Source organism: Periplaneta americana, chromosome 2 (assembly GCF_040183065.1).
Source record: "Periplaneta americana isolate PAMFEO1 chromosome 2, P.americana_PAMFEO1_priV1, whole genome shotgun sequence".
Taxonomy (NCBI): Eukaryota; Metazoa; Arthropoda; class Insecta; order Blattodea; family Blattidae; genus Periplaneta; species Periplaneta americana.
Window position 1 is genome coordinate 37822761 of NC_091118.1, and position 25414 is coordinate 37848174.

Consider the following 25414-nt stretch of genomic DNA (forward strand, 5'->3'; position numbering starts at 1 on the left):
TTTATCGCGATTTTTTAAATTTAATACAGTTTCTTTTATCCCTCCTTCAAAGTCTCAAATGCCCATAGTTTGGACATTGATAAGCTGATAGAAATAAAACATTAAATCTCTTTGCTGAAGAATATCCAAAGCACAGAATTATGTAATCAAATTTAGCATAACATTTCAGTTCCTTGTGTAAAGACATCCAGTAGTAATGAGTTAGATGTCGTTAAGTCTTATAGGGAATATGAAATAATCACAACATTGCTTCACTTTTTGATGCACATATCTCTAACCATAAACACTGTAAAATTAGAAAGAGGATTGTTTACTTCCTTGAATGTCCTGAGAAACGAAGATAATTTTACCAGAAGCCATGGAAAGGCATTAAAATGAAGTGAAATCATAATTGGCCACATGATCTAGTACAGTGCTCATCAGCACAGTGCACCCTCGGGCTAGCGTCTTTTACCTGTGGATAAGAGACTGCACTATGGTGCATCCGTGGCTGCTGGCAGGTATGCTCTCTCCCTCTTGCTGCTGCACAACAGGGCATATTACGACGCACTGCTTACCTGTTACCTATTTCAGCTAGTGCTGACGACCCTGATCTAGTACATCACAGAGGTTGTTGTTGATGATGATGATGATGATGATGATGATGATGATGATGATGATGATGATGATGATGATGATGAGGACGACGACGACGATGATGATGGTGATAGTGCTGTGACTTTCTTCCAAAATTTGTCATATGAATATTCTGTTACCGTTGTAGTTTTATAACATTTAATTTCAATAGCTTTTCAAGTACTGCTTCCAAAAAGTCTTCTAGACTTTGGTGCAGAAATGAAGGTAGTTGAAGCATGTATGCATCATGGCATAGAAAGTCACATGTTGCTACTGGACATAATAAACTAGTCTTCTTGGAGAGCTTGTCCTTTTCAGAGCAGAATTTTGTTCTGTTCTTATAGATTGTATTCTGAGTTATGGGTTATGTTACTATAGTTTATTATAATTGTGGTTATTCTGCATTTGTGAAATGAAAAAGAAAGTGTTCAAAACATTGTACGTGCATTTTTAAGCTTTCACAGTGAATGTAATCAGAAATAGACTTTGAATATTTCACTGAGTCCTGGAACTTGACATTTCCAATGTTTTGGAATTTCATACAGGTTCCACCATCAGAGCAGATGACAGATGCTTACTTGAAACAACTGAATCTCTCTGATCATATCTGCATTGAGAATGTTCAAGTTGCAGAACACTGGAATACCTGAAAGTCTATTTCTCATTTCAAATGTGTTGTCTTATACAAAAAAAGCTCTGGATATTATGTTTAAAGTTAACGAATATTTTCTAAGTAGAACAGGGGATGAATTATTGTTGATATGATGGCATTTCAAGTTATGTATATCTTAGCCACCTGTCTTCATTTGTACACCAACTAAAAATATAACTCTTTAATTTATTGCTAATATGGTTTCTTCTGTAATGATTAATGGCATCCCAAAAAATTGAATTATTTGTTTCGTACACTTTATCTTGTTTGTATTTTACTCCTACAGCAGCTTCTCTTTGAGATAAGCATTCAAAGGCAGAGATTCCATATTCAGTAAATGATGGAAAAATATTTTTGGGGTACAATGCATTATTGAGTTTATATTCCTTACAATAGTCAGTATATTAATTTTGAATTAAATTTTATTTATAAAGTTAAATCATGCTAGTTTTCTGATTTTGAAATCTCATTTCTAGATATTTAACACTAATTATTATTACTAACACAAATACAGAGAGGTTTTTCTCCCTATCTGCGGGGAATTCATTCTCCCATCTAGGAAACGAGAACACAGTGATTTGTGCCACAAAGAAACAGTAATAGACAGGCAGGCAGGCAAACAACTGTTTTGCGTGTGTTATTCATAGGCTTTACGGTGTTGAAATTGTCCCTAATTTGATATTATTTTCACACGAGTTGTGGTTTTATTAAATGGGAAAGTGAGCTCTCAAAACTGTATATACTGGAGCTTTCAGAACTCGAGACTAGTTCACGAAGTTCCACAGTCTGATTCGAGTTCAGTGTTGAGTGAATCAGAATTGTGGGGGCCAATGATTTTTACAGTAAATTCTGATAGATTCATCCACGACCCATCCATTTTTCGAAAGTCCCACAGAAGAGGAATGTGGAATGTACCTTCTTTCATCAAGAGTCAGCCACAGTATTTTTTTATTTTTTAACTTTCCAGCTGCTTATTTAAAAAAGATTTGCGAGAATTGGTGTTTGGTCACAACGTGGTAACTCCAGAAATGGCCACTTTCTGCTATCTATACCTACTTAGAAGCTATAGAAAAGCATAATATGTGCATATAATTGAACAGTGCTCTAATTTATGTTATTTTATTCACATTTATATGTAAACTAGAATTCTGATTTTTAAAGAAAAGTGAAAATAAAAATGCTTGAATCTCAAAACAGCTTTTTTGGAGTTATGTTGTGACTAGGGAGTGGATGTCGATGACTTAAAAATCTACTTAAAATGATCATTAAAAATGCCCTTAAACTAGTGGAAAAATGACATGAAATTAAAAGAAAATAACATTTAAATATTATTCACCATACTCGCACCACAACTTCTTGAAAATTAATCACCTTGTTTCAATGACTGCCCTGCAAATCTCGGAGAGAGGAGGCAACTCCTTGGAATTTGACTAAGATAAAGGAAAAGGACATGCAACAAAATGAAGATTTTAAGGGAAAACTATAGATTTTAATGAGGGTTTACACTGTATTTCAATCAGGGGTGGTCCATATCAGTGCCTTCATTCTGTCTCCTCCCCTTTCCGTGCTTCACTTTTGTTACCAGATCTTCCAGATGAGGGAGTGTGAGTGCAGCGTGCATTCTTGCAATCTTTGAATTAAAAATACTGTCTACTACAGTAGACATCCTTCCGAACCATGTTGAGGACACAACGTCCTGTCCAGGACATGGTGAAAGTTTTCCCCCTTCCAAACAAATTCTAAAGACACCCTCGTACCGACAAAAGAACAGTATTGATCAAAGTCCTCACTTAAACTAAGTTGCTGTCAAGCATTCTATATTACTTCCGTTTTGTGAAGTGAAGCCTTCAGTGGAATGAGGGATGGGGTTTAGAGACTGTTCCAAACTATAAAACTCAAACTTCACTGTTATTCACTTATTCAGTAGGTAATTACTACTGACCTATTTGGTTAGAAAATGATTTAACAGACCTATCGGTAAAGAAGAAAGTAAAATGCATTCCAAATGATCTAAAAGGTCTTCAAAGTACTAAAGTACTAAAAATTGTCCATTGTGCAACTCAAACCAAGAAATGGATTCGGAACACCTCAAAATCTGTGCTTCAGTGGCTGGTCATGATAATATCTTTGAAGAATATTGGAGTGCAAGAGGTCAAATGACTTTATTGTCAAACGCCTGGCATTAGAAAACAACAAGTACTAAAAATGACCTATTAGTTAAAAAATGCAATATAAGAAATTACTTTTTTACGTTGATATTAACATAGAAAGAATTTCTATATTAATAGACATCGTCCTAATGTGAAAAATAAGATGATGACTTTTCATCAACATCCGCCCCCTAGTTATGACCAAACATCACACAAATGTTGAATAAATATTTCTTCTTCCAAAGGAGAAAAACAATATTTTTATATTTATTGATTACCAAGGTCAGTTTAAGATAACTTGGTTTTTTTTTTAAATGGGAACCCAAACTTTGACACCAATAGGTCATCACTCATGAGGCAAGTAAGCCAGGAGATAATGGGGTAGGTGGCCAGTTCCTTTCCCCTTTTGTAAAATATTTAACAAAATTGAAAAACACTATTACATGGTAATTCTTTAAAAGATTGTATCTTAGATTTATTTTGTTTACTTTTAACATAAGTTTGAACATACTGTAAAGAGAAGTCTGATTGCTTTTGTTTACCTTTAACATAAACATACTCTACTGTAAACATAAAGACACGTAAATTAAACGTTGCAAAGTATTACCATGTACTAATGTTCTTTAAATTTTGTTAAAAATTTTATAAAAATTAGGGTTTGATAAAAAAATGTTTCAGACAAAAGTTCCTTTTTCAAAAGCTTTAAATGTAGGATAAGTATTATCTGTTCCATTATTTTGATCATTAGCAAAGGATTCTTTGTTTTGTGCGTAAAATCAAAACCTGATGAGAAAAGTTTCGGTTCCAATTTAAAAAATCAAGTTGCCTTTAAAATGACCTTGATAACCTTCACTAAATCGAAATTGACTAATACCATTTGTCCCTCTTGATATGAAATACATTAGAATGCACAACATATCACAAAATCTCATTTTCTCCAAAATTTGACATATCACGTTTTGTCTTGGAACCACAGAATTACTAGTTGTAGGCTGTGACCAGCACTCACTGCAGATCTCAACCCATGTGAGTTTTATTTGTGGGGAAACCTGAAACAAAAAGTGTACAGCAATCCCCTCAGTATCTGCAGGGGATATGTTCTGAAACCTGCTGTAGATATGTGAAACTGCAGATAATAGCAAACAAAATGCGACTAAATTCTAAATTTCTATAAAACTCTTCATATTAAGATGCTAGACACTAAAAAAAAAATGTCGCCCAGGTTAACCGAGGATAACTAAAACCTCGGATACAGATTCCACTGATATGGCTGTATCAAATCCCCACACCATAGAAGAACTGAAAGAAAATATTCGATGGATAGTTTAACTATTTCTTCAGAACTCAGTTGAGTGATAATGAACTGTCTACGACAGTTACAGTGGAAGAAAGTTATTTCCAGTATCTGTTATAATTTGGTAAGTCTTCTTTCTTACATCTGGCCCACCCGTCCACCTATCATTGCTTTCATGTGGTGTTAATCACTGCATTCTTGCCCACTAGACGGAAGAGTGAATTCCCGAAAACCTCTCTGTATTTTGCTGTTCTTTTCATTTACCATTAATAATGATTTCGTATATTGTCTATGATGCTTTTCTTCAAACCTCTTATAGTTGTTAACATAAAACTAAAAAGTGGTATGTGCACTCTTGTGTGTAGATTCTAACCTAGTTACATTTAATATTCTTTTATGTAATTTTTATGTTAATGTCTCCTACCTTTTCCTCATATTTGCGTTGGTTGTTGTTCTTTGTTTTTAATTTTCTTATAATTTTTTAATTTCCGTTTCAGTAGCTCAGTTGGTAGCGCTTTTGACATGAAGTTGCTGGTGAATGCATTTTACATTGATTGTCTGTCTTGATGCCACTACGATAACAGACGGTGCATGTGCTAGTTCGGAGGTAATCTGAAATTTATAATTTCATTATGTCTACTTTGAAATATTCCTTTTATCACAGTTATGTTTTTCTTTCTGCAATTAACATGTTCTTTTATGTTATGCTCTTTTCAGTGTTTAGTGGTATGTAGAAATTAAAAATTAACACATTTTTCTGTTTTAACCATAAATGCTACTTATCAGTACTAATACTATTTTTTTGCTTCATGGGTGTTGGTTTATACATGTATATTTGAACAGTTATTGACTGGTTTCGAACTCCTCCAGATATTTTCCCTTTATGCAGGAAAGAGGCCCGAAGCGTAGAACCACAGTTTCGAATGAATTCATTGTGGCTTAACACTCCTTTATTTAGAAATGTTTGTTGAAGTCTGAACAGCTGTTTTGTTTGTAAATATGACTCAGGTATGTGATACTATCTGTTGATGCAGTTATGTAGGCTTAAGGTTTTCTGGTGAAGTCCCATTAAAGAGCCCTTTCAGCCCCCTCCTCCAGACTGAAAGCATATTACACATCTTTAGACTGATGCCGTTTGTACGCCATTTACAGTACTACATCACGCTGATATCGTAGTAATAAACGCAGACCTTCCTGAACTCTCTTAGTCTGACAGTACCACAATTTTATTTCTGAACTGTGGATGGATAACAGGTGGATGGTGGAAAAAACTCACGCAGATGTAGGCCAACAATATAGGACCATTGTGCTACCTTGCATAGGCAAGTGAGAAATGGTCAGTAAATTTTTTTGTAGCCCTCTCATTCAGTGATGGCATTCTCTGTATATCTATGATTTGGACTTACCATCTTTACTTACTTTCCGAAGGCAGTCATGCTGTTAATTTTTATCATCTGTAGAAAAGTTCATTGTCTTCGTCTAGGTTTGCACCTATAAGCCTCGGATTTAGTGGTAAGCATGATATTATTGTGTCACTATCATCGACATTTGACATGAAAAGAAACTGCTGGCACATGCCATAGAAATAGGGATGGGAATGGCATACAAGGTGACGCACGAAATGTTGAACCATTTGATTTTGATTTTGATTTTGTGGCTATACTATTAAACTGACATATTTCAAACTCTGCTCGTAAATGCAATGGTCCCTGGAGAGTCTGTTAGGGCTCAGCGCAAATCAGGGTTTCTGCACAACACCTGGTTCTCTGACGAGGTGTATTTCCATGTGAATGACGTGGTAAATAAATAAAATGTGAGGTTTTGGGCTAGAGAACGTCCATGCAACGATAATGAAAGGGACAGTTATGGCCAAAAAATGTGTGTTCGGGCTGCCTTGCCAAGTCACGGGATGATTGGACCTTTCTTCTTCGACCAAACAGTCAATTCAGAACAGTACATGTTCATGTTGCGAAATCATTTTCTTTCTGCACTTTATGCCACTCGACTTTCAATGTGCATGCAATGGTTTATGCAGGATGGAGCCCAACCAGACACAGCCAATGTTCTCGAATTTCTGCATCACACATTTGATGAAAGAGTGTTGTCCCATCGCTTTTCTCAATGTCATCAGTGTGGTTAAATTTGACCAGCCCACAGCTCCGACATCAATCCCTGTAATTATTTTCTTTGGGGATTCTTAAAAGAACACATCTTCTGTCAGCATCCTCGAGGTCTGGTGGAACTCAGAATCCATGTTGTGGAAATGTGCAACACAATCGATGAAGATCTGTGTCGGCGAGTATTGCAGAATATGAAGAGCTACTGCGGCAAAACGGTGATCACACCAAACAAATTCATTAACATTAATTCTCCACGAGTTTGTGATCCTAAGTTTATGTAGTAGTTCGTTATGTTATGTATCATAGTATTCAAATAAATTAAAATATAAATTATTCAATATTTCATGTGCCACCCTGTAGCTATCACATTTTCTCTATTCAAGAAGTATTACAATATATTGTCATGTATAAATGAGTGAGAAATTCTGCAACGTACAGTATTTGAATTTTTACCATTAGAAAATAATGTGATTGGCATTGAAGAACTCAAAGGCTTGTCAGTCTTCTTTGCACTAAACTCACAATTGTGTTCCTATACTGTGAATGCCTGTATACAGAAATTCATAAACTCTACTAATATAATAGGTGAGCCCTGCATTTACTAATTCCACTCAAGCTTGAGAAAGCAGTCATATAGTTGCTTATTACAGCGCTAGATGTTGCGAATGCATGAGGCTTTATCGTTCGCTACCAGACATAGAGTTATGCTCAAGACGAAACACACGTCACAGTTTCCCCAGTATACATAGGGTTGCCAGATGTACAGTTTTACTCGGAACAATACGGTTTTAGCTCTTTTTATTCCGCATACAGTGCGAGTCTTGAACCATATGCAAAATATTACTTACTTACTGGCTTTTAAGGAACCCGGAGGTTCATTGCCGCCCTCACATAAGCCCACCATTGGCCCCTATCCTGAGCAAGATTAATCCATTCTCTATCATCATATCCCACCTCTCTCAAATCAATTTTAATATTATTTTCCCGTCTACGTCTCGGTCTCCCTAAAGGTCTTTTTCCCTCCGGCCTCCCAACTAACACTCTATATGAATTTCTGGATTCGCCCATACGTTCTGCATGCCCTGCCCATCTCAAACGTCTGGATTTAATATTCCTAATTATGTCAGGTGAAGAATACAATGTGTGCAGTTCTGTGTTGTGTAACTTTCTCCATTCTCCTGTAACTTCATCCCTCTTAGCCCCAAATATTTTCCTAAGCACCTTATTCTCGAACACCCTTAACCTATGTTCCTCTCTCAAAGTGAGAGTCCAAGTTTCACAACCATAAAGAACAACAGGTAATATAACTGTTTTATATATTTCATTTTCAAATTTCAAATCCCGCGCGCAGTCATATTTGCAGTGTGGTTAGTAATGGTGTAATACTATATATGACAGTACCAGAAAAATGGTGTATTTTATAGATTAAACTGATGCCCAAAAACCGAAAAATATTGTATTTGTAATAAAATTCTTGCTAAGCTTTTCCCCATTTATACCGATTATTTTCAGTAATGCATACCAAATGAAAGGATGAAAAGAATAGAATACTCCAAATGTTATAAAAAAATTGACTTTTTGTATAGTTCAGCAATGGTGAAAACTATAGTGAATTTTACAAGAAGATTTTCTTATATAAGTAAATAGTTAAATATGGCATATTCAAGTGGGAAATATAGGTTAAATATAGGAATATATAAAATAAAAGAGTAAGTTCACAATATAATTATATGACATAATAAATATAATGCATAAATCATAATAGGGATATAGGCATATGGGAGAAAGATAAAGACTAGAATGGCAAGAAGCTGTGGGAAAAGATGTCAGAGTTTTGAGTGTAGGAAAATGGAGAAGTTTGGCAGAAGATAGGGAAGAATAACGCTAATTACAGCAAATTTCATAATTTTAATATCAAATGTATTAAAGAGCGTAATAACAAGCAGTTACAAATAAAGGAAAATATTGCAATTCAACATGCTATTGCAGAATTATATGTAAGCATCTTAAAAGCTCATAAATGCAGACTTGTTTCATACAAAACATTCACAACACCAATTAGATCTACCTTTCATTATCTGACCACATCGAGTCCACACCTGTGGAGTAACGGTCAGCGCGTCTGGCTGCGAAACCAGGTGGCCCGGGTTCGATTCTCGGTTGGGACAAGTTACCTGATTGAGGTTTTTTCCAGGGTTTTCCCTCAACCCAATATGAGCAAATGCTGGGTAACTATCGGTGCTGGACCCCGGACTCATTTCACCGCCATTTTCACCTTTATCTCATTCAGACGCTAAATAACCTAAGATGTTGATAAAGCGTCGTAAAATAACCTACTAAAAAAAATCTGACCACATCGACGAATTGTTTGAAATATCTAAAAAAGATATATCTGCACATGCACTTCACCCTCCATTGTTACATCAAGTTTATTCAAATTTTCACTTTCTGAAACAGTAACCACTGCATTATCTATTTTATGTGTCCGCCGAGTTAGCTCTGTGGTAGCTCCAGACTAACTGGTTCGGGTTCGATTTCCAGCAGGGTCAACAATTTTCATGTAAAATTTCTACTTCGGGACTAGGAGAGATAGCGGTGGATAATTTCTAATCACTGGATTGTGCACCAATATGCCTGGGCTAAATCCCAAATCTCTCTGCAGTGCATATGAAGAGAAGGCATATGTCACTGTTGATAGTAATTCGTCTGTCGGATCATCATCATCATCATCATCATCATCATATATGGAACGACAGCCCATTATGGGCCCTAGCCTTCTTCAGAATGTCCTTCCAGACTTCTCTATTTGCTCCTAAATTCTTCCAATTTCTAATTTTACTAATTCTAATATCCTGCAAGACATCAACTTCCCATCTTAATTTCGGTCTTCCAACTTTTCTTGTTTGTAATGGTTGTGTCATATAGATCTTTTTTAACAGTTTTATTATTGTCCACAAGTATCAAATGTCCAGCCCATGCCAATCTATTAATTTTGATATACTTCACTAAGTCAGGTTCCTTATATAATTCATACAATTCACAATTTTTCTTTCTTCTCCAAGTATCACCCTCTTTCACAGCCCCAAAAATAGTTGTTAGTATTTTTCTTTCAAAAGTAGCCAGAGATTTCTCATCTGACTTTGATGCATATGTAATTACTGGTCTTATAAGAGTTTTATAAATCAGTAGTTTGGTTTTCTTTGTTATTAAATGTGATCTAAGATGTTTTCTAAGTCCAAAGAAACATCTATTTGCAGCTATTATGCGTTTTTTTAATTTCTATATGGCTGTCATTCTTACAGGTGATTTCCGAGCCCAAATATTTAAATGTATGAACAGTCTGGAATTTGTATGAACTTATTACAATATGCGATGGATAATCTGTACATTCCTTACTGGAAGATGGCATATTTCGTCCATTGGATGGGGATGTTAAACCTGGCGGCCCCCTTGGTACTATTTGACAGGAGTAGGCTATGTGCTGGCACCAAGTTTTCCCATCTCGCTTCCTCATCTTCATCATCATCATTAATTCCATATATTAAACTTACACATACACTCACCCTAGTATACGACATAACTCTTCATAGATACACATCATGTACAGCATGGCGCTGTGAAGTGGTGTTCAACTAGAAAATGGGTCACAGTCCTGCCATCTATCTGCAATATTCAGAACCCGAATCACATAAAGTGAAGTGAGTAGGCATTAGATACATACATAGACTACTGCTACCACCACTGCTCAAAAAACTTGGTTAAACACTTTGACATTTAATTGAACTACAGGACTACTCTCTGTTAATATTAGATAATAGATTCAAACATAAGTGCAGCATAAATGATACCAAAAACTACTAGCCCAATAATCAATAATGAAATCAGTACTGTCAATACTCTTAATGAAAAAATAATTTATTTCCTTCAAATGGAATAAAAATTGTATAAGCATTAAAAACATAAAAAATGAAGTTATCTTATTAATGTGTTTATTAGTGAATTTTTTTACTGGTAGTTGAAAGTCTATTTATTTTTTTTATGTATTTTTTGTTTAGTCAACTGTTCGAAGACAGATCTGAACCTCACAAGTGATACCAACAAGGCACCACTTATGAGGAAACTAAGCCAGGAGATAATGGGGTAGGGTGGCCAGTTCCTTTCCCCCACCATTGCATACATCGCTGACTAGTTACATATTACACTAATCAGACTTCAGATGCATACAAACAATATTATTCTTCCTCTGACATATATCGTCAAGTGAGATGTACTGCCTGATAAAAGATGTACATATCAGCCAGATCCTCAGAGGTAATTTTTTAGGTGTTTGAGTGTTATTTCATAATCAATACAGGCATTCACCTTGTGTTCATATACTGGAAAAAATGATGAAGACTGATAACTAAAGTACAAAAAAATATATAAATAAAGAATACAGAGGTGACCAACATTGTTGCCAATTCAGTGGTTTTCCTTTCAGATCTGGTGTATATATGTGTTGTTTAAGCTGTTAAAATTGACCAGATTCGTATTGTTTACATCAGGATTCAGCAGTTTTTTTAAACCCTCCAAGTGGCAAAATAATATCTTTTGCATTAGTAATGTGCTAGTTTAGCAACTTTGCATTGTTGTATAGGTTTTCAAAAATTTAGTTGACAATATTGGTAGCTAAAATATTAGACTAAAATAAGTTATCTGCAGTGTTGAAATTAAATTTCAACAGATGTAACGATAAATTACCAGTAGACAGATATTTAAATATATAGGGAATGTGTGTATGTCTAGTAACATTTGGGAATTGATTTACTAGAAATTTTATTTTATTGGGTTCACTGGTTCAAACAGTACACATTTGATGAAAGAAATCATTATTCCTTGTTTCTAGCATTGTTCAGAAGTCTTTGTCACAGTATTGGAGTAACTTGCGGTTTTTTTTTTATTAAACTTTTACTCTTACATTAAAATATTAGAACTGTATTTCATAGTTAGGTGAATGACATTTGGTACCAAATGAAAAATTGTGGTTGTAGAAAAGAAAAGTGATTTGTCACAGTGAAAGATTGGCATTACTTGGACATTACTTAAGGGAAGAGGATGGTATTTTTTTAAACTTTTTTCCTATTTGGTGTAAAATATTAATTTTTTGTGTGTAGAGAGCTCATAGCTGTAGCAACTCAACCAAATATAAATATTTTGAAAAAAAATATATATATTTGGGGCCCAAATTTGAAAAAGATATACCCAATGCAGAATTGTACTAAAACCGATATATCAAAACCGTTTTTAAATATAGATTCAAACAGTTTTTTGCAATGTATTTGCAGAAGCATGTTCTACAAACTGTCTGTAACAGAATTTTGATATTAATCCCTACGTTTGTAAAATAAACAATTAAAATTTAATAACACTTTTCTGATTTCCTTTCTTGTAAACAAACGGACGTATTTTTAAAATGAAATCAATTAACAAAATTCCGTTACAGAGAAAAGTTTCCTAATAGTCTAAAGAATGTGTGTTCTAAATTTCATGCATGTATCTTTAATAGTTCAGAAATTAAATCCATTTTTGTCTGGCAATGTAGCAAAAAAAATGAAGTTACTGGAAACCGATAAAAGCGGGCGTGTGATTTAAAAATCCATAGCGCAGAAAGTTTAAAAATGGCGTCTCAACATCCGATAAGGGCACAAATACTCACAAAATGTTATGCAATGCATTTCACACATATCAAAGAGTATTTTAAAGAAATTTTTTTTATTTAATTTACCAAAAACAACAATAAAAGTGGGCGAGTGATTTAAAAATCCATAACGCAGGAATTTTAAAAATGGCAACTCAACGTCCGATAAGGGCACAAATACCCACAAAATGTTGTTGTTTTCTAATGCCAGGCATTTGACAGTAAAGTCATTTGACCTCTTGCACTCCAATATTTTTCAAAGATATTGTCATGACCAGCCACTGAAGCACCCACGAAATGTTATGCTATGCATTCCACACATATCACAGAGTATTTTAAAGATTTTTTTTTTTAATTTACTCATTTTTCACCAAAAAAATACCATCCTCTCCCCTTAAAGGAGACAGTTACTTCTGTTGCAGTCTGAACAGGATGATCAGGTTGACTTTTATCAACAACTTTTAAGCATTCATCAGAAAATTTATTGATCCAATTATGCATGCTCTGTGACACTCAGTGTAAACAGGAAGGTTCTTCCTTACAGATATCCTTTGCAAGAAATAATTTTCCCGGCTCGCTGCTCTTCATTCGTACACTCCTCAAGCACAGTTGCCATTTTGAATTTAAGCTGGGCATGTGCATGATGTACCTAGCATCTGCTATGAGTAAGCCAGATTGTGCTGCCATATAATGGCCTCATAGGCGGAGAGAGAACTGTTTCCTTTGGGGGGGGGGGGGAAGCAAAACCATAGAATCCCCATTATAGTTTGACTGTGGTACAATATTGGAATATGATTATTTAATAATAGTACATTATGCAACGAGCCTATAATGGTAGTAATTAAGACGCGAGTATGTTTATGAAACGAGCGCAAGCGAGTTTCATAATTTTCATACGAGCGTCTTAATTACCATTATAGTCAAGTTTCATACGACTTTTTATGCTGGACCATATTTCTAACTTGAAATTATTCATAAGTATTCATGTTATTCTTATCTGACTGAGGAACGGAACTGCCTTTGTGCAATACCTCGTAAATTGTGAGATGTGCGCAGACGCGAAAGTATTGATTTTTGCCGAGAAACAAATGTCGACATTGGCCTTGATATAATCTAGACAGTAAAATAAACATTAATCTTGATATAACCTTGAAATTAAATTAGACATTGAAAAACGAAATGACAAATTGAATTTATTTGAATATTATTTACAATTAACGCTAATTATTATAGTAACAGAACTAGTTGTCTTTCGATTGCATATCTGAGAATAATCGATAATTGCGCTTTCATATTGCTACAATGGTATTTTCTGATTGGTGGAACACCTGAACTTTAATGAATAGGTGTACTTTAATGAGGTCCATTAAAGGGCTGCTACCAGATGTATAATTGCTACATTTCGGCATGGTCGAGCATAAAGGTATTTTCGAAGGCATGTTTCTTACAGTGTTACAGCCACATCCACGATGTTTCGGACCGAGTTGTATAGGCTTGAACTGTAAGTCTACCACAAATTATAATAGTGCATAACTTAAAACAATCTCCCTCTTTTTCTCTTTCGTACAGAAACACATGCATACATCAATAAAACTATGTAACAGTGCTAACAATAACTTTTTTTATATAAAGTTTATCTTCCTGAAGATAACATAATTATGAAATGAAAACTCTAATTATTATAATGAGCATCGTTTCAAATCGTATTAAGTCCAATATAGAATTTTTTTACACGAATGACGAAAAACTGAATTACTCGTAAACTGGACAAGTTTTCAAAACACTACAGAAAACCATTTTTAAGTACTTGTTTCACAGTTTACAAATATGACGACTTGGAACCATCAGACTTCACAGCATGAAAGATAAAGAAGTAGAAAGTAACAACTTTAATTTCGTCCACTGGTGGACTTAATACGTTTTGAAACTATGCTCATTTAATCTCGTCTTTAAGTTTACACATTATACCGGGATCACTTTTCTTTTTTCTGTATTGTTGTGCAGTATGTTATTAATTTTCTCCAAGTGACGGCCCGAACACCTACAGAATTGTACAGGCTGTTACAAAAAAAGAAACATTACAGTGCTTCTATTCCTCAAATGAGGTATAGAAATTTTTATACATTCAGAAATTTAAAATAAATATTATAGTCCAGACACATGATCTGAAGATATTTCATCAATTTGAGATCAAAAACTTAATCATAAACAAAAGCAAAAAAGATCTTTTGAATTCAGTATTTTCTAACGTCGGTAGAAAAAAAAATTCAGACAAGTTTGGGAGGCAATGCCCCCCCCCCCCCCCCATAACTCCGCCTATGAATGGCCTCTTCAGAAAGTACTACCATGATCAGCTATCCCACCATAATTGTTTTTACCTACTTACTGACTTCTTTCATATATCTTTTCTAATGTTCACATAAATTCTTTGATATAATTAATGTGTAAAATGAAAGTGTTTGAGATATTATTGTGCTTTCATTTATCTTGTCGAATTTTTTTGTTATTCTCACTAGAAAACGTGTGCCTGTAATGTTCGCATTGCATGTTTTGTGTTCAAGTTGCCTGTTTTGTATTTAGCTTACATATGACATATTTGTAATTACTTACATTCTGTACATTCAAGATCAGTGGCGGCTCGTGATTTCTGAACACAATGGTGCACAATAGCCTGTGAACTACAAATAAACTTATTTGTTCTGAAAATCAATCAATTTTCTTAATGAGTCCAGCTGTTTGCTGACAACATAAAGTCCACTGTAATGTTTTCAGTTCTTGTTTTTCATGAGAAATGAGGGGTATTTTGCCATCATCATCTTAAGAGTTGATAGAACTAGGAGAACTGTTCTGGTCTACAAAAAAATTTCTTGTCATCTCTTCACAGGGAGTCCTAGTGACTTTTGCAGGGGTTCGGGTTGCATTACTTAGGTTTTTTCTAGAGGTTTTCCATAATTGTAAGGCGAATGTCAGGTAATTCCATGGCGAATGTTCAGACTCATTTTGAGAAATACTGTACAGTCTCGTCACCATTTCCACAAGTGCTAAATAACTTCACATTTGATACAGTGGCTTTAAATAAATGGACTGCCTTCAAACATACTAACCACAAGTGAAATTCGTTGTAGAGAAATGTTGTACAAGGCTGGGTTTTCTTGGGGTATTTTGAGTATTTTCATTTCCACAACCATAATTCCTCAACACCTAGTCTTGTCAGTCCGCACTGTAAAATATCATGTACAAAATAGCAAGGGCATTATGTCTAGCAATATCAGTGAAAATAAGATTGAGAGAGACATAGGAACAAAATACAGTTAACTTCATTATTGTGTTTCCTTTGTATGTGTGACCATTACTATTCATTTATATAATATCCACAAAAAGGGCTGTGCGATCATGAATCTTCTTGGTTCTGATAATAGGTCTTAGCTGGAATTTTCACGGGTTATTATTTCTACTTTTTACTGGAGTGAAGCTTCAATTATCATCATTAATTCGTTCATTTAAACCCATGTTTGTTCCAAAAACAAAACATAGCCACAAATAAACATATTTTAGTTCATAATTTTGAACGAAATCCCTTCACACTGTTACATTGATTACATTTAATAAAATTAAAATACATTTGTTATTGAATTTTAACAGAAAAGCTTGATTGATGGTGTACAATTCAGTATCTAATTATCTCATTGGAATGCTATGTTTTTTATCGACTTTAAAATTAACAACTGACATGGTTTTAGATGCTTATGTCACAAGAACAGTGGAAATACAGAATGCCATAGAAATAAAAACCTTGTAACCAAACAAAAGATTTAGTTATGGTGTGCTTAAATGCGACAGGCTCATGTCAGTAGATTTACTAGCATGTAAAAGAACTCCTTCGGGATAAAATTCCGGCACACCTGCGACGCTGATATAACCTCGGCAGTTGTGAGCATTATTAAATAAAACATACTTTAATTTTACCATACTTGCTGGCATAATATGAGGTGCGCCTCCTGTTTTGTGCATATTTTTGAGAGAAGAAAACCTTTATCACTGAATATAATGAATTGACAGTATTTCAAATATAAAGTAATGTGTAGGTCTACTTTAAACAAATACTTAACCTAAATATGAAAGAAGACATTTGTCAAGACTCAGAAATTCATCTCCAGAATAAAATGAATAGTCACTTGAAACCTCTTCTAGATCACAATGCAAGTCCTTATATAACAAATTGTCCAGTGCATTACTAAAGCCTAGGGATGTGATTTTATGGTGATTATTTCACCCTGATTTTGGTGATTAAAATAGTTTGATTTCGGTGAACATTTCGTTTAAAAAAAAAAAAAAAAAAAAAAAACAAGCAATTTCGTGCATATTTCGCACTCTAAATAAATTAAAAATTTATAAAATGACTTTTTTAAAATTATCATTTAAACAATCCATATGAAACTAACAGAAAATTGTTTCTGTCTTTAATTAAATTTATAATTCAATTTCATTCAACTGTGAGACAGTGATGGCACTGCCTTCTTGATCACACGAAGGCAATTGTTGCAGAAAGAGAAATTCTTGTTGTCTACTTGCGCTGCTCCCTGAAACTATGCATGCATTGTTGCCAGATGCCACACACATGTAATGCTGAACGATAAAATGTGTAGAAATGTTCATGAAAAATTTCACTTAATTTTGTTCTTCCATTAAGGGATTTACATTTTCCATACATAAAATTAAGTTTTCAATACATTTCACGTATATTGTTAATACCAAAAAATCACACTCCTACTGATGCCACACTTCTTAAACGACTCAACCACTGTCTCTATTTTGATAACATTCCATAAAGCTTTGACACAATCACAGATTTAGTATCAGTGTGTAAGGCGCAACCTTTTCTTCAGATCTATGTGCAAAGAAAAAAAATCCCTTTTACGCTGACAAATATAGTATATCAACAGATGTAGCATTCTGTTATATAAATATTACCAATACATGGTCGGGCAAAAAACTATTAATAACATTTTAGTGATAATCAGATTTAATGGGGAAGGAAAATAGTGAAGTTCCACTGTATTTTTTTAAATTTGGGTTAAAACAATTCAATCAATTGTTTTACTCAGGAGGTTAATTCATGCTCCATGTGTCACTTAAATTCGAGCTTTACGTGCAGAATTTAATGTTTATTTTATTTTATTTTCAGTGGTACGGAGCTACCTCTGCCCCCACCACCACCACCTCCACCACCAGTTATAGGCCCACCTATTTCCCCCGCTGTAGTGCCAATACTAGAGAAGGAAATAAAGCCTTATCGTTGCTCGGTCTGTTCAAGAGGCTTTAACAATGAGATAGGGTTACAGAATCATCTTTGGAGTCATCTTCCTCCAGGACGCCGTGTTCTTACAAATACTGACAGCAACCACCAGCTACAAAGGTAACTGCGTCAGGCTGATACTGGGTACTTAAGTTGTATGTCCTTTACTTTCTAATTGTACAAAGTGCAAAAAAATAAAATGAATTTAGAGATTTTTACATAAACAAGCTTTTAAAATTCCAGGTACTGAAATAGTTACTTATGCAACGATCATATAATGTCAGCTATTGTGACACATGTGTCTTAATAGCCATTATTTGAGAGTTACATACAACTGTTTTTCTACGACCTGTAGTAAGGTCAGACAAAAATTAATTAATTCATAAAAAATTTAAATTAATGTTTAGAAGTGTGAATATGGTTTTACATAGTGGGAAACAAAACAGTGATGTTTGAGACAATGGGAAACAAAAGAATCCAGTTCTTATAGGTACAAAAATAAATGAAATCACAGTTCCTTTTTGTAAGTTTTAACTTTAACTGAAATATAAAAATTATTGAATAATATCTGATTCAAGCAGGAAATGCGTAGTTTTGTAGTTTTTCATTTTACTTGAGTTTACTACATTTTTTCAGTTTGATTAAAGCATTTAACATCTCGAAATCAATGGTATTTATTGAAATAAGAAATCTGTATCGAAATGAATGACATTCATTTCGATACAGATGATCATTGCATAATAAGTTTATTTCAATATGGTCGTAGAAAAAAGTAATTTTTGATACACTCTCTGTAAACTATTGGATGGATTCTGTTCACATTCAGTAATAAACTTTTCAAGGCATTATGCACATGGATTATAATTATTTTACTACTACAATAATAGTTATTTAAGATACAAGTGTTAAAAATGGTATTTTATTTTGTGAGTAGGGACTTTCGTGATACAAGGTCACAGGCTGAGTGTAACAATCCAAAGAACAAAATAAAATCATTTTTAACATGTGTGTTGGTAAACTATTTTTTAGACATTTGTCCATGCTGCTGTATTCTCCGTCATTGTAGTAGTGAAACCTTGTCACATCGAAAGATGGTGGTGATATAGCTCAGTGGTAGAGCATTTCGGGAGGTTCCTGGTTCAGAGTCAGGTGCTCCCTAATTTTTTTATAACAACATTCAATTCTTAAATTATTGTTTCATATAATTATCAATAAAATTGTCGAAACAATTTGTGTAGGTTTGTTAACCAAAAACAATCATTTAAGTATGCCTGGCACTGTTTAAGCAGCTTTATTGCTGCCATATGACATGTGGTGGAAACAATATTGATAATCAGCATAAATCATTTAAAAATACTTTTTGCACTAGTGTTAAAAGTACTTTGCAGTCAATGTAATAGACAGTTTTTAACATGTTTACCCAGCATTAAAAGCTCTTTTAGGAATGAATGTCTAAAATAAATATTTATTTAAAAAGAAATAGAAAAATTGCAAATTGATCAATCACTTTTACAATTTTCCTTATTCATTTAATGAAACCATAACGTTTGTCTCAAAAAAGAAAATTCAGAAAATACTAATTATCATTTGTGCAGGAAATAGAGCAAAGTACAAGTTTTGAAATATCTGTTAATAGCTCTTTTTTCTTTTTTTACATTCGATCTTGCAGTGGATACGATTAGTAATAAAGGAGATTAGAGCAAAGTACAAGTTTTGAAATACCTGTTAATAGTTTTTTTTTTTTTTTTTTTTATCTTGCAGTGGATATGATTAGTAATAAAGGAGATTTCTATCTTGCTTTGATGTATATGACAATACTGCACTTACAAATAAGGAAAATATAATAAGAAAATAAGAAAACAGGAGAAGCAGTATTTCAGAGGTTTTATTGTCGAAATATTAAAAAGTGTACGAAGTTTAATAATTTTTTGTAATCTAATAGGTGATAGTTGACTGTTCATTTATCCATATGAAGTCATTTAAATAGACAATTTATCAACAGTCGTTGCCCATAGTGCACCATAAGAGGCTGTGTTTCATCATATATAATATATACATTATGCCATTTGCAACTAGTATTTCTGCAAAGTTGTGTGTTAATCTGCTATTGCACATCATACATCATTGATAGATTCACTAATATTTTGTATCAGTGGATGTTCTGCTGCATATCTGTGCCTAGTAATTTATTGGACCCAGAATTGGTTTCTTCTAGTAATAGTCTGAAGTTGTTCAAATGGCTTTCTTGAATACTAATAATTTTTTATCACATAAGTAACATATAGTCACATTTTGTAAACATTTGTAATTAATTTGTCTGTTACATGATGTTTTGTCTAAAATAACACATTAACAATCTGCATGTATTGCCTCTTATAAAGGTTTGACTATTGGCGATGTGAAAATGCTAGATTATGAAGAATATATGACTGCTGAAAGTTCCTCAAATTGCAGAGCTGTGATCTATAAATTTTATTCATTGTAGTGTAGCTGAAAGGACTAACAACTTGAATTGTTTGAGTTGATAATTTCTTTTGACTTCTTTATCTGCAATTTTTTCTTTTAAGGTTCCTCTTTCATATTTCCTTGTAAGGAAGTAATTCATGTGGATTTACATCACATGTGGACATCACATTTGGGGCTAACATTATGTGGAATTGAAGGAAACATATACGAAAGAGGAGGATAAATTATTAACAAAACTGGAAATTTTTATAATATACTATATATATATATATATATATATATATATATGAAGAGTCCACTGCAAGAATGATGGATGTCACTTTCTTGTCGAAAATGAACCAAGACTGTCAATGCATAGCTTAAGACATATAGAACGTACATAGAGAGTTATATGGCATTAACACTGACAGTCATTGTCCAGTAATGATCGGAAAATCACAGTTAAGCTTTGAGCGCTAAGCATTTCAAACTTTCAATTGCTTCTCCTGCAAAATGTATTCCAAATGGCATCCATCATTCTTGCAGTGGACTCTTCATATATATATATATATATATATATATATATGATGGATGCCATTTGGAATACATATATGTATATGTATAGAGAGAGGGAGAGAGAGAGAGAGAGAGAGAGAGAGAGAGAGAGAGAGGCACACTACAGTAAGATGATGTTAAGTCAAGATCCAGCCATTGACAACTAACTAACATTTCATCAAGACACCAGTTGACATTTTTATTCATTTTATTTAGTATTTTCTTTTACCCTCCTTAATAAATAAAAGACATCTCTTGCAGACATCCCTTGTAATTCCTTCGTCCTACTTCCAAATAAGAATTTTGTATTCTACTAGTTTAGTTATTGGCTTTCTCTCCTTAATGTCTGTCCTTAACACATTGTACAAGCCTCAGTTGGCCTAATGTCTTCTATTTCTTGCCAAGTTAAGTATAAAAATAAATAGAATTAAGCTCGTCATACACAAGTTTCGATCAGTGGCAAGTTGCTCCATCAGGCTAGGGCTCCACTAGCTGTATTTGACGGCTGCTGTGAGCTGCATTCTACTGCCTAGATTTTTACTGCAAGAAGGTGGCTCCACTTGCTGTAAATTTTCTACATGTGAAAGCTGTGCTCCACTGTGCTCTGGCCCGGTTCCACTCCTGTTGTTCAGCTGAAAACAGCGTTGTGATGTTCTTTGTGTACTACAAGTATTTATCAAGGTGATTGTATGTTTGCTATTGGTTCGCTGTCGTCGAAGATTGCATCAAAGAAAATGGTGGATACATCCAATATTAAGCAACAGAAAAACACGAAGGCATGTTTGCTGCAATGCATCACAAACTTAGGGAATATCCAGCTAAATTTGTTTAGTTCTACCGGATGTCGGAATTTTGTTCTAGTCATACGAAGTAATTGTTCTGTATGGTTGTGAATCTTCGACTCTCACTTTGAGAGAAGAACGGAGATTAAGGGTGTTTGAGAATAAGGTTCTTAGGAAAATATTTGGGGCTAAGAGGGATGAAATTACAGGAGAACGGAGAAAGTTACACAACGCAGAACTGCACGCATTGTATTCTTCACCTGACATAATTAGGAACATTAAATCCAGACGTTTGAGATGGGCAGGGCACGTAGCACATATGGGCGAATCTAGAAGTGCATATAGAGTGTTAGTTGGGACACCGGAAGGAAAAATACCTTTGTGGAGGCCGAGACGTAGATGGGAGGATAATATTAAAATGTATTTGAGGGAGGTGGGATATGATGATAGAGACTGGATTAATCTTGCACAGGATAGGGACCAATGGTGGACTTATGTGAGGGCGGCAATGAACCTGCGGGTTCCTTAAAAGGCATTTGTAAGTTAGTAAGTGAGCATACCAAGTAAAAATGCTCATACATAAGGGATGCTTCGCCTCATGGATAATTGGAAACAGGAGGACTACCACGGCCAGTGGAGCCAGGCTTCGGCGACGAAAATGGAACATGTTCTATTCCCCTGGCAGTAGACCTTGGTACTGCCGCCGAAATTCTGTTAGGCGCAGTGAAATGCTGCCCATATAGCCACCTACACTTATTTTGCGTGTATTCCATTTTCAGGCAGTAGACTGCAGCTCACAGCAGCCGTCAAATACAGCTAGTGGAGCCCTAGCCTTATGCATAAATATTCCATCTCCAAATGGAAACCTTTAATTCATTACTAGTGCTATAAAATTCTTGTGTGATGAGTGATGACTGTGTTTTGTGCAATGATAATATTTTCCTCTACACTACGTACGAGGATGGATCGGAAAGTAATGCACAATAATTAAAAAAAAAAAAACATTTAATAGGTAAACGAAAATAAAAAGTACACAAATGAACTCGCATCTTTTAGCTTCTTTTCTACATAGGTGCCAAGATTCTCAACACATTTCTCCCATCGTGGTACCAGTTTCAGTATACCCTGTTCATAGCCATCTGAGGACAGTTTGATTGCACTTCTGCATTGGTCGCAAAGTGATGGCCGGCCAGGAATTTCTTCACACATATGAAAGTCCGACAGTGCAAGGTCTGGACTGTATGGTGGATGCTGGAGCAAATGTGTTGATTTTCTCACGAACAGAAGCCACAACATGAGGGCGACCATTGTCATGAAATTTGACGTCATCAGCATTATGGCATTTGTCATGAAAGGGACGACGCAACTTTACCAACATTTGAATGTATGCTGCAGCATTCACAGTGGCCCCGTGTTTAGCAAAGTCCACCAACAAAACACCATGGATATCCCAGAACACTGTCACAAGCACTTCCTTAGCAGATTGCGTCACTTCTTCTTGCTTTTAGCTGATCATGCAGTGTATTCTAACTTTAGTATTGTGTGTTTGTTATTAAATAAATGCTTCGAAGTCATCAAGTCATATCCACAGTTGTGCTGAGTTTTCGAACACCATGTTGAACGTTGTACAAAGTATGCCATGGGCGAGAAATATGAGTTAGAGAAATGTCCATTTGTTCGTGAAATTGTTCTATAGGGCATATTCATGAAGTCAGTTTTTATTGGAAGTTGTATATCTTCAAATATGCAACTTCACCTAAAAATCTCCTTGTCATATGAGCTAAAAATTGAATTTAAAATGTGATTATTCAAGGAATTACAGTTTAAAGAAATGGAAAAAAAATGTGTAAAGTAACACTGAATGATGGTACAGTTTGAGAGCTATTTGTAGTTGATATATAGTTTAATTTACTGTTTCCATACTTCGAGAATAGTCTGATTCTACAAATTTGTTTTGCAATATCTGTGGTTTTATTTTTCAGACAATCACCAGTGTACTCATCCCGAGGGGTACTCCATACCAACACCAATCCTGCAGTTACTAACAGTAACCACATGAGATTTGTATGCCCGATCTGTGGTAAGAAGATATCTACGAAGGGAAATCTGAAAGTACATCTCGAAACTCATCGACCGAAGGGGAAATATGGTTGTGACATTTGTGGCAGAGTGTAAGTAATATGTTACTTTCTTCATTATAAAGAATGTATTATTATTATTATTATTATTATTATTATTATTATTATTTCCCCCCTCCTCCATTGGCTACTTTTTTGGAACTTCTGGTTCATTATATATAATGAATAGAACTGTTACCAGTGGTTCAACGTAAAATATTATTAACTATAAACAATTAAAACATTTCCTCACGCATATAAGCAAAGAGATACTGAAACTGTCGTCTTGTCCCTATATTTTTGTGTATTTACATATCCATGGCGATCAAATAAACAAAATAGGACCAATTTCACCATCATGCATTCCATTTAAAATCCACTCACAAAATCTACACCTGATAACAAACTCATCAGGTCGTAGGTCTTGCACCATTGTAAATTTGTAAGATTTTAACTTCAATGGCTGTGTAGCATTTCACAGAACTGTAAGATATGCCTGTTTCCTGCATATATATAATATGGAATTTTCCAAGTGATGTCCATATTTTCCTCAGTAAGGGGTTGGTTTGGCTTGGCTTCACTTTTTGAGGATCGGACCGAGGATGGATCCTTACACTTAGGTTTACTTTGGACCATTATGTGCTCTGTATATGCAATGATTGTCTAAATCTGACAGATGGCCTGAGTGTCATTAGTGAATCTGATGTTGATGGATGAGTAATCATGCCTTGACCCAGATGAGCACATAAGCCCCAGGGCTCAGAGCCCAATCACTTTCTATACAGGGTGGAAGTATAATAATCTTCCTGATTGAATGGGACGATAGGGTATACTTAAATGAATAGAAGACCTATATTATGTTTTGTGATTAAATGCACAGTTAATTAGAAAATTAAGTTCGAAGTTTTAGTAGTCTGCAGCAGGCAACATTGCCGCTAACACACACTTTTCGTGATACAGATGTAAGAGGTCAATGAACTCTGTATGCCTCTCTAGGTGAGCTGTTCTCTGGTGCAAGCTGTTCACTTCATGCAGTGGCTTGAAACGAGTGGTTTTTAAAATTAAAGTTACACGAAAACCATCCATGCTATTAAAATATGCCAGAGGGTTAAATTATTCTTATTAGATTTCCTATCGATATGAACAAAAATCACGATCCTACTCGCAACAATTACCGAATAACAGGGTGTTAAACATTTGAGAGAAAAAAAAATTTTCCTGAAAAAAAAAATTACTTTTTACCAATATGATATTTATAGTTTTTTGTTACAAACAACATGAGATATTTGCTCTGAAAATCTGCAAGATTGTTTCACTTCCACCCTTTATATAATAGGTAAAAAGGTAAAGGTATCCCTGTAACATGCCATGAAGGCACTTGCGGGGCATGGAGGTAGAGCCCCATGCTTTCCATGACCTCGGTACTAGAATGAGGTGGTGTATATAAATGCTATTAAAAATTGCTGTAAATACAAAACATTAATGCTATAATTGAGGTGTTCCTGGAATAACAACCTAACGTTCTTTATTCCATTTCCATTTTTAATGCTTAATAACACATTTCGTTGCAACGAACATTGTACCCAGTAGAAATATTTTCATGTCGTTCTGTGCAATACTGTTATACCAGATCTAAAATTTTTTATGCTCTGTATCTCAACTTCAAGGTTTTGTAGTTAACCCTTAAGCAGTCGCGCTTAACCACCCCATT

At 34.5% G+C, this 25414-nt stretch overlaps 1 protein-coding gene across 2 annotated transcripts in view; it reads left to right on the forward strand.

Moving 5' to 3' along the window:
• LOC138692686 (serendipity locus protein H-1-like) overlaps positions 1-25414 on the forward strand; it is a 59830-nt gene that overhangs the window by 15635 nt on the left and 18781 nt on the right. For both annotated transcript variants that reach the window (XM_069815823.1, XM_069815814.1), the window contains exons 4-5: positions 17694-17924; positions 23569-23757. In XM_069815823.1, the coding sequence (XP_069671924.1) occupies positions 17694-17924; positions 23569-23757 (420 nt within the window). The remainder of the gene's footprint in view (positions 1-17693; positions 17925-23568; positions 23758-25414) is intronic.